The sequence below is a fragment of the Mustela putorius genome, unplaced genomic scaffold, assembly GCF_011764305.1.
Source record: "Mustela putorius furo isolate JIRA1106 unplaced genomic scaffold, ASM1176430v1.1 tig00000129_pilon_pilon_pilon, whole genome shotgun sequence".
Classification (NCBI taxonomy): domain Eukaryota; kingdom Metazoa; phylum Chordata; class Mammalia; order Carnivora; family Mustelidae; genus Mustela; species Mustela putorius.
This window is the reverse complement of record NW_025421290.1, coordinates 23,520,064-23,537,685: the sequence shown is the minus strand read 5'-3', so window position 1 is coordinate 23,537,685 and position 17,622 is coordinate 23,520,064. Positions and strand designations below refer to the sequence as shown.

At 37.7% G+C, this 17,622-nt stretch overlaps 1 protein-coding gene across 3 annotated transcripts in view; it reads left to right on the top strand.

Moving 5' to 3' along the window:
* CPSF2 (cleavage and polyadenylation specific factor 2) overlaps positions 1-17,622 on the top strand; it is a 33,887-nt gene that overhangs the window by 7,438 nt on the left and 8,827 nt on the right. For all 3 annotated transcript variants that reach the window (XM_004739036.3, XM_004739035.2, XM_004739037.3), the window contains 9 exons: positions 2,185-2,359; positions 3,408-3,567; positions 3,644-3,749; positions 4,742-4,871; positions 7,008-7,123; positions 9,095-9,282; positions 10,148-10,438; positions 15,539-15,639; positions 16,919-17,119. In XM_004739036.3, coding sequence (XP_004739093.1) covers positions 2,211-2,359; positions 3,408-3,567; positions 3,644-3,749; positions 4,742-4,871; positions 7,008-7,123; positions 9,095-9,282; positions 10,148-10,438; positions 15,539-15,639; positions 16,919-17,119 — 1,442 coding nt within the window. In that variant the 5' untranslated portion in view covers positions 2,185-2,210. The remainder of the gene's footprint in view (positions 1-2,184; positions 2,360-3,407; positions 3,568-3,643; positions 3,750-4,741; positions 4,872-7,007; positions 7,124-9,094; positions 9,283-10,147; positions 10,439-15,538; positions 15,640-16,918; positions 17,120-17,622) is intronic.

The following is a 17,622-nucleotide window of genomic DNA, read 5'->3' as shown; positions in this document are numbered from 1 at the left end:
ATCTGAAATACTGCTGTGGAGTTGTACTTTGCTAATGAATGTTCTTGTAACATCTGCTTAATAGCACACAATTCTAGGTCTTAAATCCCAATAATTGTTCATGTTGTATCTCTTTGAACTATATACAATAGGCATCCCAACATAAATTCCATCAGATATATGTTGAATACCATCTGTGTGACAAATTTTCTTTTTAGGAATTGCAAACACGAGGTTCTACCTTTTTTTTTAGTTGCTTACTTTCCAGTGCAAGCATTTTTAACATTCAATGCCTGAAAAGTATGTGGGTTTCTATGTGTATGTGCACCTTGTTTGTTTTTGGACGGCTGAGGGGAGAAGGAATAGTCCATAGCTTTTTATCAGATTCTCAAGGGGGTCTATTTATTTAAGGACCAGTGGTCTAATAGGAGAGAGAGACATGAAAGCTAATCATTGTAATGCAATGAAATCATTGCCATCACAGAGAAAAATAAAGGAAGCACAAATTGACCTTGAAGAACGAGTTCATTAATTCATTATGTAGTTATTTATTGAGGAACTTGGTAGTCTCCATTCTAGGTAATTTACACATTATTTGAAATCTTCCAGCATCCTTTTTATATGTATTATTATTAATGATTGATTTTTTTTTAAAGTGTTTATTTATTTATTTGACAGAGAGAGATCACAAGCAGGCAGAGAGGCAGGCAGAGAGAGAGGAGGAAGCAGGCTCCCTGCTGAGCAGAGAGCCTGATGTGGGGCTTGATCCCAGGACCCTGAGATCATGACCTGAGCCGAAGGCAGCAGCCCAACCACTGAGCCACCTAGGCGCCCCTGATTGATTTATTTTTAAAGATTTTATTTATTTGAGAGAGAGACAGAGGTAGAGAGAAAGAGAAAGCATGAGCAGGGAAAAGGGAGAAGCTGGCTCCCCACTGAGTAGGGAGCCCCACCCAGGGCTAGATCCTGGACTCTGGGATCATGACCTGAGCTGAAGGCAGACATTTAACCAGCTGAGCCACCCCGGTGCCCCATAAGATTGATTTATTTATTTTAGTGACAGAGAAAGCATGCTCTTCGGGGTGGTGAGGGTGGAGAGCTGAGCATGGAGCCCCATGCAGGGCTCTAACTCATGACCCTGAGATCCTTATCGGAGCTGAAACCAAGAGTCTGATGCATAACCAACTGTGCTAAGGTGCCCCCCCCCTTTTTAAAGATTTTATCCATTTATTTGACGGAGATCACAAGTGGGTGGAGAGGCAGGCAGAGAGAGGGGGAAGCAGGCTCCCCATTGAGCAGAGAGCCCAATGTGGGGCTCGATCCCAGGACCCTGAGATGATGACCTGAGCCAAAGCCAGAGACTTAACCCACTGCTCCACCCAGGCACCCCTTTTTATATGTGTTACTAATACTTATGTTTACAGATGAGGGTACATAAAGTGAGGAAAGGTTAATTAATTGCTTAGGGCCACCTGGTAGTAGTTTCAAATCTGAAACTGATTGTAAAGTCTACCACTTTTCATTAAGCTACACAGGGGAGCCAATGAAGGGATCATTGTAAACAAGATTATGTAAGATCATGTTTGTACTTTCAAACTTAGCAGTGATGGAAATAGGTCTTTAAAGTATGTGCTTTCTGGGGTGCCTGGGTGGCTCAGTCGGTTGAGTGTCTGCCTTTCAATTCAGGTCGTGTGTCCCGTGTCCTGGGATCAAGCCCTGCATCTGCTCCTTGTTCAGCGTGGAGTCTGCTTCTCCCTTTGCCCCTACTCCTACTCGTGCTCGCTTGCTCTCTCTTTCTTTGTCTCTCAAATAAATAAAATCGTAAAAAAAAAAAGCATTTGCTTTGTATGTTTATGGAATTTCCACCCACTTAGAAACCTGTTATGGGGCGCCTGGGTGGCTCAGTGGGTTAAAGCCTCTGCCTTCGGCTCAGGTCATGATCTCAGGGTCCTGGGATTGAGCCCCGCATTAGTCTCTCTGCTCAGCGGGGAGCCTGCTTCCCCCTCTCTCTCTGCCTGCCTCTCTGCCTACTTGTGATTTCTGTCTGTCAAATAAATAAATAAAATATTAAAAAAAAATGGTAGACTTGATGTCTAAGCCATTCCACGTTTAAAAAAAAAAGAAACCTGTTATAATCTTGATTTGTACGTTATGTTTGGGAGACTATGATGTATGTTTAATTATATTTTTATTTCTTTTGAAAAGACTTTCTGGATTGTTATTGGACCAAAATGACATCTATTATCAAATTAACTACCCTCTCTGGGGTTCAAGAAGAGTCTGCTCTTTGCTATCTTCTGCAAGTTGATGAGTTTAGATTTCTGTTGGACTGTGGCTGGGATGAGCATTTTTCTATGGATATTATAGATTCCCTGAGGAAGTAAGTTACTTTTCATATATCTAGACTTTTATTAAATCAGCTTCTCTTTTCTACACTGTAATACCATTTTGTGTTACACAGTGTTTGCTTTCCTTCCTCTATTTTAATTCATAGTAAAAGGCTGAGTTTTACTTTCTCCAAAGATCCAAATAGTGACTGTTTCCATTTGTAAAGTTTTGATTGCATTATGAGCAGTGTTTATTGAAATTCAGTAAAATGTTCAGTGTTACTAGGCTAATGAATCTCAGTAGAGACTTTGCACCTAATTTGAGAGAAGAATAAGTTTATAAGAATTTGAGGAGAGGATAAACCTTCCACATGGAGGGTCTGCCAGCAGATCACATTAGCTTACTTTCTTTGTCTTTTGATCCTCCATACTGAGCTTTGGTGCCCAAAATAATGACCATGAGATACAAAAGGATACTAATCCATCAAAAAATTTGGTTATGCTGTAGTATTGTACTAATTATGGAAGGAAAGATAACTTAAATATTTAAAAACTTAGAACTTGTAGCAAAATATTTTTTTTTCTAATTTCTTCTCTCAGACCACACGTTTTATTAATTAAGGTTTCACTACAGTGAATATGCTCTCCGTTGCCATGCTGAAAAGCAGGGGTAAAAATTCATAATAAAAATGTGGCCATTTAAATATCCTCTCCCTCTCTGAAACAAATAATACATTATATGTTAATAAAATGTAAAATAAAAACAAATAAATAAATATCTTCTCCCTAACCATTTCTGAAATTTTAAGTTGAGTTCTTGGATTTTAATAAATAGTATATGAAGTAGTCATTCAAAATCAGCTTATGTGTGGTATAGACTGGTTCTCTTTTCTTTTTCCTTCTCTTTTTTTAATGTGTATAGACATCATCTATTTTGTGGAATACACCATACTTTTGATATCTATGCAGGACGGGGTAGTAATAATTGATATTGATGGGTATCATAATTTCAGCCCCTTTGCTCTTTTACCCCAACCTAGTCTTTACTCTTAAAAACAAGATTGGAGAAATTGAGAAGGCCTTTTGATCATGTTTTCCTAGGCATGTTCACCAAATTGATGCAGTACTTTTGTCCCACCCTGATCCTCTTCATCTCGGTGCCCTCCCCTACGCAGTCGGGAAGCTGGGTCTGAACTGTGCCATCTATGCGACCATTCCCGTTTATAAAATGGGACAGATGTTCATGTATGATCTTTACCAGGTAACTCACGCACTTAAAAAATGCTTTTTACACTCCTGCAGTGACCATGTTTAACCTCTTGTTTGTGTTCTTTTAGTCTCGACACAATACGGAAGACTTTACCCTCTTTACGTTAGATGATGTGGATGCAGCCTTTGATAAAATACAGCAGTTAAAATTCTCTCAGATTGTGAATTTGAAAGGTAAAAAATGTTTCCAGTAGTAAGTAATTGGACTAATGGGGTTTAACTAACTTTGAAAAGTACAAGGGGAATTTGTAGTAAAAATCATAGGCTCTGTGGTCTGAAAAAGAAGAGATTAGCATGTTCAGGTATGGAACTCTGAACTTCTCCCAAGTCATTTGGATTTTAAAATATTTCAGACTAAATACTAACACAATGTTAATAGCTCAAGCCTTTTGACATGTAACTTGGGAAAGACTTTAGTGTTTACTGTGTCTGATGCGCAAAGGTAACATGGCCAGGTCCTCCTGGGAGTTCACAGTTAAGTTGAGGGGCTCAGATGACTAAATGTAGTGATCAAAGTCTTGAAGGAAGTGCAGTGCTCTGGCAACATAGTAGAAGATAATGGAATTCTAGAACTGGATATTAAGAAGTTTATTATTTAATTAGGTCAGGAAGTTGTCTGTTAAGTATAGATTTCTCATCTGTGGAGGGAGATGTATTAAATATGAAGCCTTGCTTTGAAATTGAGAAAATGGTGCCACGGTGGACTCTGATGATTTAGCCAAGAAATATCAGCATCAGAACAGTTTGACTTGTACTTAATTTTTCTATAGGATAAATTGTTTACCATGACATTTGAATTGTTACTTTGTCAGTTTAGAGGTTTGTAAAAATGGAAAAATTTGATGATTGTGTATGTGAATAAATATTCACATTTATTTGTTCATACTAAGTAATTTAATGGGGTACTGGGTCCAGTCTCTGTAATATTTCAGTTTATGAACACAGGTATGTCTCCAAGAACTCATAACAAAACAAGAATGTCTATAGGGAGGGAAAGGAGTAGCTGGGTGGCATAAGAGTGAGATTGGCATTTTCACTGTTTGCCATTTTACTTTGGGATTTTGTATCCTTGCGTATATTAGCTATTAAAAATAGCTTACAAATAAATAAGCTTTCTTTAGGCTTGTAAAAGAAATCTGAGTATTGTCACTATCTTATTGATACAGGTAAAGGACATGGCTTGTCTATCACTCCTCTGCCAGCTGGTCATATGATAGGTGGAACAATATGGAAAATAGTCAAAGATGGAGAAGAAGAAATTGTCTACGCAGTTGACTTTAACCACAAGAGGGAGATGTAGGTATATCAAGACAAAAGCTAATGGAAATGCAGTTGATATTGTTTCATTTCTTTGGAGGGAAATTAAACTAAAAAGTTCTTTTCTTTTTAGCCAGAACTCTAGAACTACTTAAAAGTCTCAAATAGTGAATTTTTTTGCATTGTAAGGGGAAAGTCTGATATAACAGATAATGTATTTTACAAATTGGCATGTAAGTATCCACTATAGAAAGCAGATACCACTCTGGAGATGTTGTAAAGGAGATGAATTTTTGTACATAGGATTATATTTTATATGCTACTTGACCTACTATTTAAAGGAACTTTGTGGGTTGTTTGTTTTGTTTGTTTTTGGTAAAGTTAGTGATTATGATATAACTATATTTAAAGTCAGACTCCTTTTAAAAGGGGACACAGAGGGCGCCTGGGTGGCTCAGTGGGTTAAAGTCTCTGCCTTCGGCTCAGGTCATGATCCCAGGGTCCTGGGATCGAGCCCCACATCGGGCTCTCTGCTCAGCAGGGAGCCTGCTTTCCTTTCTCTCTTTCTGCCTGCCTCTCTGCCTACTCTTTATCTCTGTCTGTCAAATAAATAAAATCTAAAAAAAAAATAAAAATAAAAATAAAAGGGGACACAGTAGTTGTAATTTTAAATACTTCATTTTGTACTCACAGCATTACTATAAAATTGTTTTGGTGTTTAGTTTCATAGAGGCTTCTTTTGTAATTTCTGTACATTAAGTTCATAGTTGTTTTATATGAGATTACAGTAGCCTCAAGATCTTTTGTATCTTATATTTAGAAATATATAAGACTAATAAGTTTTAGGCTCTTGTAATCATAGGATAATGAGGAACGTTGTATGGGTATTTGAATAAATGGTATTTAAACATTTTGGGAAAAAGGCAGTTTGTGGGTTTTTTTGTTTGTTTTTTTACCACATAACAAATAAATTTCAGATGGATTGGAGTTAAATAGAAAATGAAACAATACAGGTGAGTCTAATCTTTAATATGAAAAAGGGTTTTCTGAGTATAAAGGCAGTGGACCAAGTTACAAAGGAAAACTTTGATAGATTTGATTATTATTTTTTTTTTAAGATTTTATTTATTTATTTGACGGACAGAGATCACAAGTAGGGAGAGAGGCAGGCAGAGAGAGAGACGGAGAAGCAGGCTCCCTGCCGAGCAGAGAGCCCGATGTGGGGCTCGATCCCAGGACCCTGGGATCATGACCCGAGCCGAAGGCAGAGGCTTTAACCCACTGAGCCACCCAGGCGCCCCGATAGATTTGATTATATACAGATTTAAAACATCTGAAACAATAAACTAAAGAACAATAAAATAGGGAGATTATCTGTAGCATTTTGCCTAAAGGCTTATATGTGTAAGACTAGGTTTTAACCAATTAAAAAGATGCCAGTTATAAGATGGACAAAAGTTATGAAAATAAAAAAATTTAAACCATAATTCTTTTAAAATTAAATATCATTAAAATGATTTTTAAATGGTAGTATTCTTCTAGGAGATATTTAATAAATTGCTCATTCCTTCTGGATCTAGGAGATATTTAATAAATTGCTCATTCCTTCTGGAAAAGAGAGAGCTTTCTAAAAAAGATTAAATCTTTCTGGAAAGCCATTTAGCAAAATTGTATATTGTAAATTCTAGGAATGTGTCCTAAAGAAACAGTCAGAAATGCAATTGAAGCTTCTTGCAAAAACGTTCTTTGAGATTATTTATAATGATGAGAAAAAGTAACCTAGGCAGAGGTTTTTACAATTGTTAAAAAATAGGTTTAGAAACCAGTTTTAGTATCATGGGAGAAAACCAGGGTGTAGAACTGAGTATAGAGACATATATATGAGACCAATTTTTGTAAAATATATTCACATATATATGCCTAGAAAAGTGTATTTGTGTGCTTAGAAGGATATATACCAAAATACATCGATTTCTCTGAGTGGTGGTACTCTGGAAGATCTTAATTTTCCTTTTTTTTAAAAAAATGTGTTAGATTTCTTATTAATGAGCACGTGTCCTTTTATAGTTAGGGAAGGAAAAATCTTATAAAAGAAAGTTGCTTATGTTTTTGGGTGAGATAAGCAGTTGCTTATTTGAAATGATATAATATTCTTCTTCTTCAACTTTATTATAGTCATTTAAATGGATGTTCCTTGGAAATGCTAAGCAGACCCTCCCTGCTTATCACAGATTCCTTTAACGCCACGTATGTGCAGCCTAGGAGAAAACAGAGAGATGAGCAACTTCTGAGTACGTATTACATAGTAATATCCTCCGTGGAGGGGCATGGTGGTATGAGTTACAGTTTCTTCTATTTTGTTTAACACTTTTCTTGTCATGAGAGATTGATTAACTCTAATTTTTTTTTTTTTTTTTTTTAAAGAGAGGGAGAGGTCGGGGAGGGGTACAGGGAGAGAGAGAATCTTAAGCAGACTCCACACCTCGTGTGGAACCTGTTGCAGGACCCAGTCTCATGACACTGAGTTCATGACCTGACTCAAAATCAAGAGTCAGGTGCTTAACTAACTCAGCCAGGCTCCCCTAACTCTAATATTTTTGAAAAAATATTATGTGACCATATTTTGTAGAAAAAGAGACTTTAGTTCATTTGAATTCAGCTTTTGTGGGATATGTGTTGAGATTGATTTCTCCCTGTCATTCAGCACATAGCTAGCTCTATCTGGCATTCGCTGATATATGTCTAGGGAATGCCAGAATATAGAAAGAGCTCATAGAAATCTGTTAAAAAAGGGTGCCTAGATGGCTCAGTGGGTTAAGCATTTGCCTTCAGCTTAGGTCGTGATCCCAGGGTCCTGGGATCGAGCCCCACATCGGGCTCTCTGCTCAGCAGGGAGTCTCTTTCTCCCTCTCTCCCTCCCCTGCTGCTCCCCCTGCTTGGGTGCTCACTCTCTTATTCCCTCTCTCTCTTAAATAAATACTTAAAAAAAAAAAAATCCATTAGCAAAACACTTAGACTTTAAAAGAAGAATGAGCAAAGGTGATACCTGAGGGTGCAAATAGTTCACTGATTTTTGATGTTGGGTGTCTTAACACTCTAATCTAGTAGTCCCAGTTTTAAAGAGGAGCCTCTAAGCCATCCCTCGTTGCTTCTGCTTTGGCTCCAGCTGCTTTACCTTCTTCTTACTCTTTTTTTTATAAGCTACACAGGATTTCAACAGGAAAATTAGATTCTACTTTTTTTTTTTTTTTTTTAAGGATTTTATTTATTTGACAGAGATCACAAGTAGGCAGAGAGGCAGGCTGCCTGCTGAGCAGAGAGCCCAAGGGAGGGCTCGATCTCAGGATCCTGAGATCATGACCTGAGCCGGAGGCAGAGGCTTTAACTCACTGAGCCACCCAGGCGCCCCTAGATTCTACCTTTAAACGTGTTTGAAACTACTGCTTTCATCTGTCTACTTAAAAAGCAGAGTTTGTGGGGTGCCTAGGTGGCTCAGTCAGTTGAGTATCTGCCTTCAGCTCAGGTCATGATCCCAGCATTCTGGGATTGAGTCCCAGGTTGGGCTCCTTGCTCAGCGGGGAGCCTGTTTCTCCCTCTGGCTGCTGCTCCCCCTTCTTGTGCACGTGTTCTCTCTCTGACAAATAAATAAATAATATCTTTTTTAAAAAAGGCAGAATTTGTGTACTATATTGTTTTCACTTTAAGAAGGTATCAGTTTGTATATTTTTTTGTTTGTTTTTGCTAGAGTTTGGTTTTACCAAATGTTTCCAAGCCAACTTTAATGTAGAGTGAGGATATCTACTCATAAAGATACTTTTGTTGGAAGAGGGAATTGGATCTATATTTTATTGTGTAGGCATGCAAACATACAAAATGTGTATGTATAAAGTAGAGAGTATGAATGTGTGTATTTGGGTGTATAAATTTGGGAATCATTTATAACAAAGTTTTAAATGGCCACAGTATACTATAAGAATGTCATTTTTTATGTGTACTGTGGGTGAAGAGGGCTGGGGACCACTGATTTACGCTTTTTCAGTGAAAAAAAATTGAGAATGAATGGCATTATCTTTCATTCCTATGAAGATACAGTCACAGAATAAAAACTAGTTGTAATAACCTGAGTGGAATTTTAAAAATTGTGTACCTGGCCCAATAATCACTTATTTATAAGTTATAGTCTTTATACTGGAGATAAAGTCTTTAATTTTGCAGCAAGGTATTGTTATGTTCTCTATGGATTTTACATTCTTGTTTTCTAGCAAATGTCCTGGAAACACTTCGAGGTGATGGAAATGTATTAATAGCAGTGGACACTGCAGGCAGAGTTTTGGAACTTGCTCAACTCCTTGATCAAATCTGGAGAACTAAAGATGCGGGCCTGGGTGTCTACTCGCTGGCACTCCTGAATAATGTCAGCTATAATGTGGTGGAGTTTTCCAAGTCCCAGGTTTGTTTTCATGGTGTTATTTTTTTTTTTTTTTAAAGATTTTATTTATTTATTTGACAGAGAGAAATCACAAGTAGATGAAGAGGCAGGCAGAGAGAGAGAGGGAGGGAAGCAGGCTCCCTGCCGAGCAGAGAGCCCGATGCGGGACTCGATCCCAGGACCCTGAGATCATGACCTGAGCTGAAGGCAGCGGCTTAACCCACTGAGCCACCCAGGCGCCCTTCATGGTGTTATTTGTATTACAGAAGTTTTCTACAGAAATTGGACTTCTAGAAAACAATTTAGTTGCTCTTTGGGTTTTATTTCCCTGTGAAAGAGGTTGATGATGGTAATGGTAATGAACCACTTGTTCTATGTGTTCACATGGAACATTTCATTTAGTCCTTCTAGACCCTATGAAGTAGGTTCTGTTTTTGTCCCCATCTTACAGATTGGTCAAGTTGCTTCTCTAACGCTTGGTATCACAATTTGTAAAATGAGGACAAAAGTAGAAAGCTACCTCATAGGATATAAATGTTGGAATCCATTTTTCTCTTCTTTCTGAATAAGCTCTTTCCCTTGAAATAGCAATCTTGGGTAAGATATTTATTTAAAACTTAACACTGCTTTCTCAGTAAGAGTTAAGGTGATTTGTAACTGAAATAAAATGCAGAATTGGATTTTTAGGGATGAGCTATGGGTTAGAAGGATATAATGGGGGAACAGAACAGAAAATAAGCTGCTTATCAGAATGGTACAAGTTTTAAGAACTATTGGTGGTAAATACTTAAAAGAAGACAGAACATGAACTTTTAGACCTTGAAGAAGACATTGCAATTATATTCTAGTATTTTCTAATTATGGTCATCCTTTCCCCCTATATTAGGTAGAATGGATGAGTGACAAATTGATGAGATGTTTTGAAGACAAAAGAAATAATCCATTTCAGTTTCGCCATCTCTCTTTATGTCACGGTCTTTCTGACTTGGCTCGGGTACCTAGCCCCAAAGTGGTACTCGCCAGCCAGCCTGACCTGGAATGCGGATTTTCAAGGGATCTCTTCATTCAGTGGTGTCAGGACCCTAAAAACTCAATCATTCTAACTTACAGAACTACTCCTGGGACTTTAGCCCGTTTCTTAATTGATAACCCTTCCGAAAAAATTACAGAAATAGAGGTAAGTGCTTGTATGTGGACTTTATCTTAAAAGTGTTTGGGAGACACATGCATGATGTTTATAGAAATCAGTGACCAAAAATGAAACTTGAAATTGTTCCCAGATTTTTACCAGAGTAACAGTAGAGAGCCTTGAATAGCACAGATTTGAGCTTCTTAATTGGAAATCCTTATTCTTTAACCCTTCCATGGTATCCAGTGGAACCATGCCCAGAAGGTGCCACACAGGTACCCTATATTTTCAAGCACTCTTTGAAAACTTCTTTTCACATCCTTTCCCTAATTGAAATCTGGCTGTTTCGTAACAACGATCTTTTTCCTGTAGGTCTCTCTCAAGTAGACGCTCTTTTTCTCTTTCATGCTTCATGAACTTTGGGTGCGGCAGGGATCCTTTCTCTGCTTTCAAGGCATTTCTCTTCCCTTTCTAGGTCGTGCCATCAGACTTGACAATACTCTGACCCCTTGTGACATTTACTGATGCCTTGGTTGTTCTCTGTCCTTCATTGGTGACTTTAATTCTGGTCCACAGTCTTCCTGTGCACTCACTCAGGACTGCATTCTTGATGACTCTAGCATCCATACGTGTGATCTGGCCAAGTCCTCGGCTCTCTCAGTCCCTTCACACCTTATTTCTTAATGATCTTTTCCTCCATTTCACCTTAGCCATCCCTCCCACAATCATACCATCTACTCTTGTTATCATACCCTTCACCTTGTTACCGGGTTACCCCTGAAGATCTCCACCTCAAGCATTCCACTCTGATCTTGCCCTGGACTTGCTCTGATAGCCCCATGCCAACAATTCTTTGATTCCATTGGGACTTTTAATTTGTGAACCTGGCCACTTCTACTACTATCCATCATTGCTCCAGCTTCTAGTCAATGGTCCATCATTACTTACAAACACTTTTATCTCTATTACCCTCCTGTTTATTGTACTTACCGGGCAAAGCTTTGACCCTAGTTAAACCATTCGCTTAACTGTGCTTATACCCAAGCAACCTTATGTTACTGGCGTTAAACACACTACTGTGTGGGCAGATTGCCCTTCACATTTGCGATGTCACATCTCAGATGGGTACCCAGCACCAGTCCAGCATTCTCTAAGATACTCTTTTTTCCTACTCCCCAGTTAGATAGCTTTATACCCCCCTTCTCTTCAAATATCCCACAACTCAACTCAGCCCTCACCCATAGCACATGAATTTGTTTCGAACTTACCTAAGAAGTAGAAGCAGTCAGACAAAAATCCCCATATCTTCTCCCCACTAATTAGCCTAACTTGTTTCTGTATCCGCATTTGCTGCTTTAGCTCTTGTTAACCAGCACAAAACAGTAGCCAGGTGAATGGTATGCCAAAAGGTCATTTTGCTTAATGACCAACCAGCACATCTGTCAGTTTTCCAAAGCTAGTATCATTAACTGAAATCTATAGTTGTGGATACTGAATGGGCTAATAACTGCCACAGTTGGGCACAGTTGTAGATGATTCTTTCATTTTTCCTTCCTAGTAGACATGTTAAGGAATGTTGTTTGTTAGAGGCTGAGTGATAAGCATACCTTAGTCTTTAACTCTACTCAAGAAAAGCACAGAAATAGTAACTGAAATCTCCTATATCTTCACTATAAATACAGAATTATTGAGGAAGGACGCAGAGCAAACATATCAAAGTAAAAACTGTCATTTGGGTTATTTAATAGCTTAGAAACATGGAGTTTTCTTTAAACATTAAAAGAGCTCAGGGGCTCCTGGGTGTCTCAGCTAGTTAAGCGGCCAGCTTTTGACTTTGATCCAGGTCATAATCTCAGGGTTGTGAGATTGTGTGATGGAGTGGAGTCCCAGGTTAGACTACTGTGCTCAGCAGGCTTGAAATTCTCCCTCTCCCTCTGGCCCCCACACCACGTGCACACACTCACTCTCTCTTTCTCTAAAATAAATAAATAAATCTTTAAGAGAAAAATGAAAAGAGCTCTTTGAAATACTTGTGAAATAGTTTCATCAGATGCAAAATACTGAATTTGAAAATAATAATTACTAGAAATTCAATTAAGGTTGATAGACATAGGCCATTTGAGGAATTAATAAAAAGAATATGAAAAGCTGTTCCAAAAAATAAAAAATAAAAGCTGTTTCACTTTGAAAAAAATAGGAAAGAACATTTGGAGCTATAACTTGAAACATTAGGTTTTGACTTTTTAATAAGTAGTACTAACACTTAGGATTCTTTTCCTTTTCCCCTCATAGGGGTGTTTCTCCTATAATCATACCTTCTCTCTCCATGACCTATCAGTTTTTCCCTCTACAAGGTCATCTGCAAAACACTGTACTCTTTCTTCTTTCCCTAGTCCCAGACTTAACTCTTCTCTGAGTCTTCCTCATCTCAGACAATAGCAGCACTTTCCACAGATTTACTGTAGCCTAAAAAGTACAGATTTTTTTTCCAGTGTCCATTGCCATGTAACATACTGGAAGTGTGCGTGAGAGACACCTGTCTGGTCTGTACCCAGACCAAGGAATATCAGCAGTACCTCATACATCCCCTTCCAGATCCTTCCTCTCCGAGGGAAACCGCTCTCCTGACTTCTCATGCACAGATGGCTATATTATAAACATTCAAGTGTTTTCAAATAAACGAACTCATTTTAGTGACTTTATAATTGCACATGTGTGTGTATATACAGTGATTATTGAGTCCAGTGGTTCCCAAGGTATGGTGTGAGGGCCCCTGGGAGGGGGTCCCTGAGACCCTTTCAGGGAGCGCCAAAGGTCAAAACTACTTCTGATAGGAATATGAAGATATTGTTTTCCTTTTTCACTGTGCCTACATTTAACATTGCAAAGTCAAAGCAGTGGTGGGAAAAGTGCTGGTACCTCAGCGTAAATCCAGCAGTGCCACCAGCCACTGCCCCAGCCATCACATCTTACATCAGCACACGAAGTTCCAGAAGGGTCCATTTCACTTAAGAATGTTCTTAATGAAGCAGTGAAAGTTATTAATTTTATTAAATCTGTTTAATAAAAGGTTTTTAAAAATAATCTGGATGGCAGGATGGGCAGTATGCACACAGCACCTGTGTTGTTTACTAACACATGATGTTTGCCTCGAGGAAAGCCACATGTGTAATTGAGTTAACTGGCCACTTTTTTCTTGGAACACCCATTTTTATTTGAAATAATGACATGGTTATTCAGACCGGGTATTCGGCAGATACTCCCCCAAAGATGAGTTAAGTTGAGTTTGTCACTCTAAGGAAAACAACTGATAGCATTGGTTGCCTAAGTCTGATAAAATTCAAACTTCGAAGTTGAAAATTAGAATTTTAAAAAGGGATGCCCCTCACTGTGAGATTGACAACTGAAACTTAGGCGGCTTTGCTGATTGAGATTGGTGGTGATATTTGCAAATGTGATTTTTAAAATATTGTTAACATTGGTAAGATCTGTGTAACTTGGTGCACTAGTATTTTGCAAATAACCAATGCCTGTAGGTACAAAATAGTGCTCAGCTAAAAGAGCCATTCAAAGTGCAAGAGAAATGAGTAAATTTTAATATAACAGCATAAAAAGTTGTTGGTTTCAGATTCCACGTTACAACTAATCTTTAAGAAACCACCAGTTTTTGAGTTTTGATGTAATACCAAGGAATATTCATGGAAAGGCTATTTAAATATTTTTCCCTTTTCCAATTATACATCTGTGTGAGGCTGCATTTTCTTCATATGCTTTAACCAAAACAACATATTGCAGGAGATTGAATTCAGCAGATGTGAGGATCCAGCTGTCTTCTATTGAGCTAGATGTTAAGTGAGACTTGCAAAAATGTAAAATAATGCCGTGCTCTCCAATATTTTTTTTGCTTTAGAAAATATAGTTACCTTTTGCAAAGATAGGATAATGTTACTATGCAATGATTTTATTTTTTAGTGAACAGATAGTTATTTTAAAACTTTCTCATTCTTGATTTCTGATATGGTAGACATTAATAAATGTAATCTACAAAAAAACCGCAAAAACTCTGGGGTTCTCAGTAATATTTAAGAGTGTAAGGCAATCCTGAGATCAAAATGTTGGAGAGATCTACTGATTTAATCATCCCATGTTGGTGGATTTTAAAGTTGAGTCTTGTTTTTTTACTGTTACAAACATAGCTGCAATTGTACTTTTTTCCTTACACTTGGGATTGTTTCCGTAGGATAAATTCCTAGAAGTAGAAATGCAGTGTCAAATTTACAGGCACATTTTTATGGCAAATCACCTTCTACCATATTCATGCTAATTTTTCCATAGATATATAGTAATTAGCATTGCCAATCTAAAAGATATTGCAATGGTATTACAGGGTGCCTGTGTGGCTCACTAGGTTAAGTGTCTCTGCCTTTAGTTCAGGTCATGATCCCAGGGTTCTGGGATTGAGCCCCACGTTAGGGTTCCCTACTCAGTGGGGATTCTGCTTCTCCCTTTCCGCCTCCTCATGTCCACCCCCCCCAATAAATAAATAAAATCTTACTGGTATTATGTTTCAAAAAAATTGCATTTTTCAAAAACCGGCAAAATGAGACATCTTTTCATAGCTACTGGTTACTTGTTTTTCTTATTTTGTAAGTTGCTTATATATGGATTTGTCCTTTTTTGACGTGTTGATCATCTTTTTCTTAACTGATTGGGAAGAGCTCTTAGGAAAAAAGAGCCTCTGATAGTCAAGTAGTGCTGCAGATAATTTTCTCCATTCCCTATAATTTTATGAGATTTTTAAATGTCAAAGAGATGTATTTTTTTTCATGTTGCCATATTTATTCATCTTTTCCTTTGTGGCTTTTGGGTTTTATGTCTTGCGTAGGCCTCACCTACTCCAAATCATAAAAATACTTATCTGTATTTTCTTTTCCTGATTGGTGATTTTTAACCAGTTTAAATTAAACCCAGCCTAGAAATGTGGCAGCTCAATTTTGGTCTTAATCTAAGGAGGATCTGTAATTGCATGTAATGGGAACTTGAATAATTTCAAATTTAAGATGGTAAATTCACAGATGTGTTACATCTCACACCCCACCACCTAACCCCTGATAACGATGCTTCCTTCTGTCTGCTGTTTTTCTTCAGTTGAGGAAACGTGTGAAGCTTGAAGGGAAAGAACTAGAAGAATACTTAGAAAAAGAGAAACTAAAGAAAGAAGCGGCGAAAAAACTAGAGCAGTCAAAAGAGTGAGTTATTTTCAGACAGATTAGAAGCTTGTATGTAAATTACATATAATTTAAGGACTTATTTCTAAGATACAAAAGTTTATTTGAAAATATTTAAATTTTCTTTGAGAAACAAAACAGATGAACATAGGGGAAGGGAAGGAAAAATAAGATAAAGAGGGAGACAAACCATAAGAGACTCTTGACTATAGGGAACAAACTGAAGGTCACTGAAGGGGAGATGGGAAGGGTAATGGGGTAACTGGGTGGTGGGCATTCAGGAGGGCAAGTAACATGACAAGCCTTGGGTGTTGTATGCAACTGATGAATCACTAAACTGTACTCTGAACCTAATGTATGTTAACTAACTTGAATTTAAATTAAAAATATGTATTTAAATTTTCTGTTGACTTCATTATTTTTGTGAACATTTTTAAATGGTGCTAGAATGCCAAGTTCTTCTAGTGCAAATTTTGTTTTGTTTTGTTTTTAAAATAATTTTAGGGGTGCCTGGGTGGCTCAGTGGGTTAAAGCCTCTGCCTTCGGCTCAGGTCATGGTCTCAGGGTCCTGGGATCGAGCCCCACATCAAGCTCTCTGCTCTGCAGGGAGCCTGCTTACTCCTCTCTCCCTGCCTGCCTCTCTGACTACTTGTAATCTCTGTCTGTCAAATAAATAAAGAAAATCTTTAAAAGAAAATCAATTTTATTTTTTAAAGAAATTTTTTTAAATGACTTACATTGCACACCTACTTCTAATTTCTTATTCTCATTCCTCCCTTGTGTGGACATACTGCCACATGGTATCATCCTCTCTTCTCTGAAGAAATGCCTTTGATATTTGTTTCATGAACTGCGTATCTGCAGGCAATATCCTCCATCAGATTTTTCTGGGTTTTTTTTTGTTTATTTTTAGTCTGGCAAAATTATATTTATATTTGAATGATATTTTTACTGGGAATATGGATTAGCAGTTTACAGACTTCATTGTTTCTGGCAGGCAGTTTGAGACAATGCTGTCACTGTTTTCTTTGTTCCTCTGTAGTATGTGTGTGTGTATGCATTTTCCTTCACTGATTATGATGTGCCTTAGTGTGTTGTGTTATTAGAATTTTTTTTGAGTATCATCGAGACTTTCAGTGCTAGTATTAATGTGTATTTATTAACTGACAGTTAATGCTATTTTACAAAATTACCAATCCAATAAAATTATCATTGAATTAATTCAAAATTAATGTTGTAAATATTAATTCAAAATCTTGTGGGGACTTGATGACCTTTATCTATTCTACAATCTTCTTAGGGCAGACATAGATTCCAGTGATGAGAGTGATGTTGAGGAAGACATTGATCAGCCATCGGCTCACAAGACTAAACATGACCTGATGATGAAAGGTGAAGGTAGTCGTAAAGGAAGTTTCTTCAAACAGGCTAAAAAGTCTTACCCTATGTTTCCTGCCCCAGAAGAAAGAATTAAATGGGATGAATATGGAGAAATTATCAAGTATGTAAACAAAATAACTGTTTCTTTTTTCCAGATTAGACTGTGTAGTTTGTGTATAACTCAGTGTCTCATTAGAACTCAATAAATTTGGACTTTCTGCTCATATCGTGTACTTTGATAGTTTCTGAGTACCCCACTTTGAAAGATACAGAGGACTTGTATAGTGTGAAAGTATAGTATAAAACAGAAAGGTTGCAGGGCTCCTGGGTGGCTCAGTGGGTTAAGCCTTTGCCTTCAGCTCAGCTCATAGTCTCAGGGTCCTGGGATTGAGCCCCGCATCGGGCTCTCTGCTCAGCGGGGAGCCTGCTTCCCTCTCTCTCTGCCTGCCCCTCTGCCTACTTGTGATGTCTCTCTCTGCCAAATGAATAAATAAAATAAAAAAAAAATAGGTTGGGGAACATCTAAAGAATTAATTTTAAGGGCAAAGTAGCAGTTTTATTACCTAGGTAGGGGAAAAGTTTAAAAAGATGAGCAAGACTTTGTTTCCCCATTTAAGAGAGGGA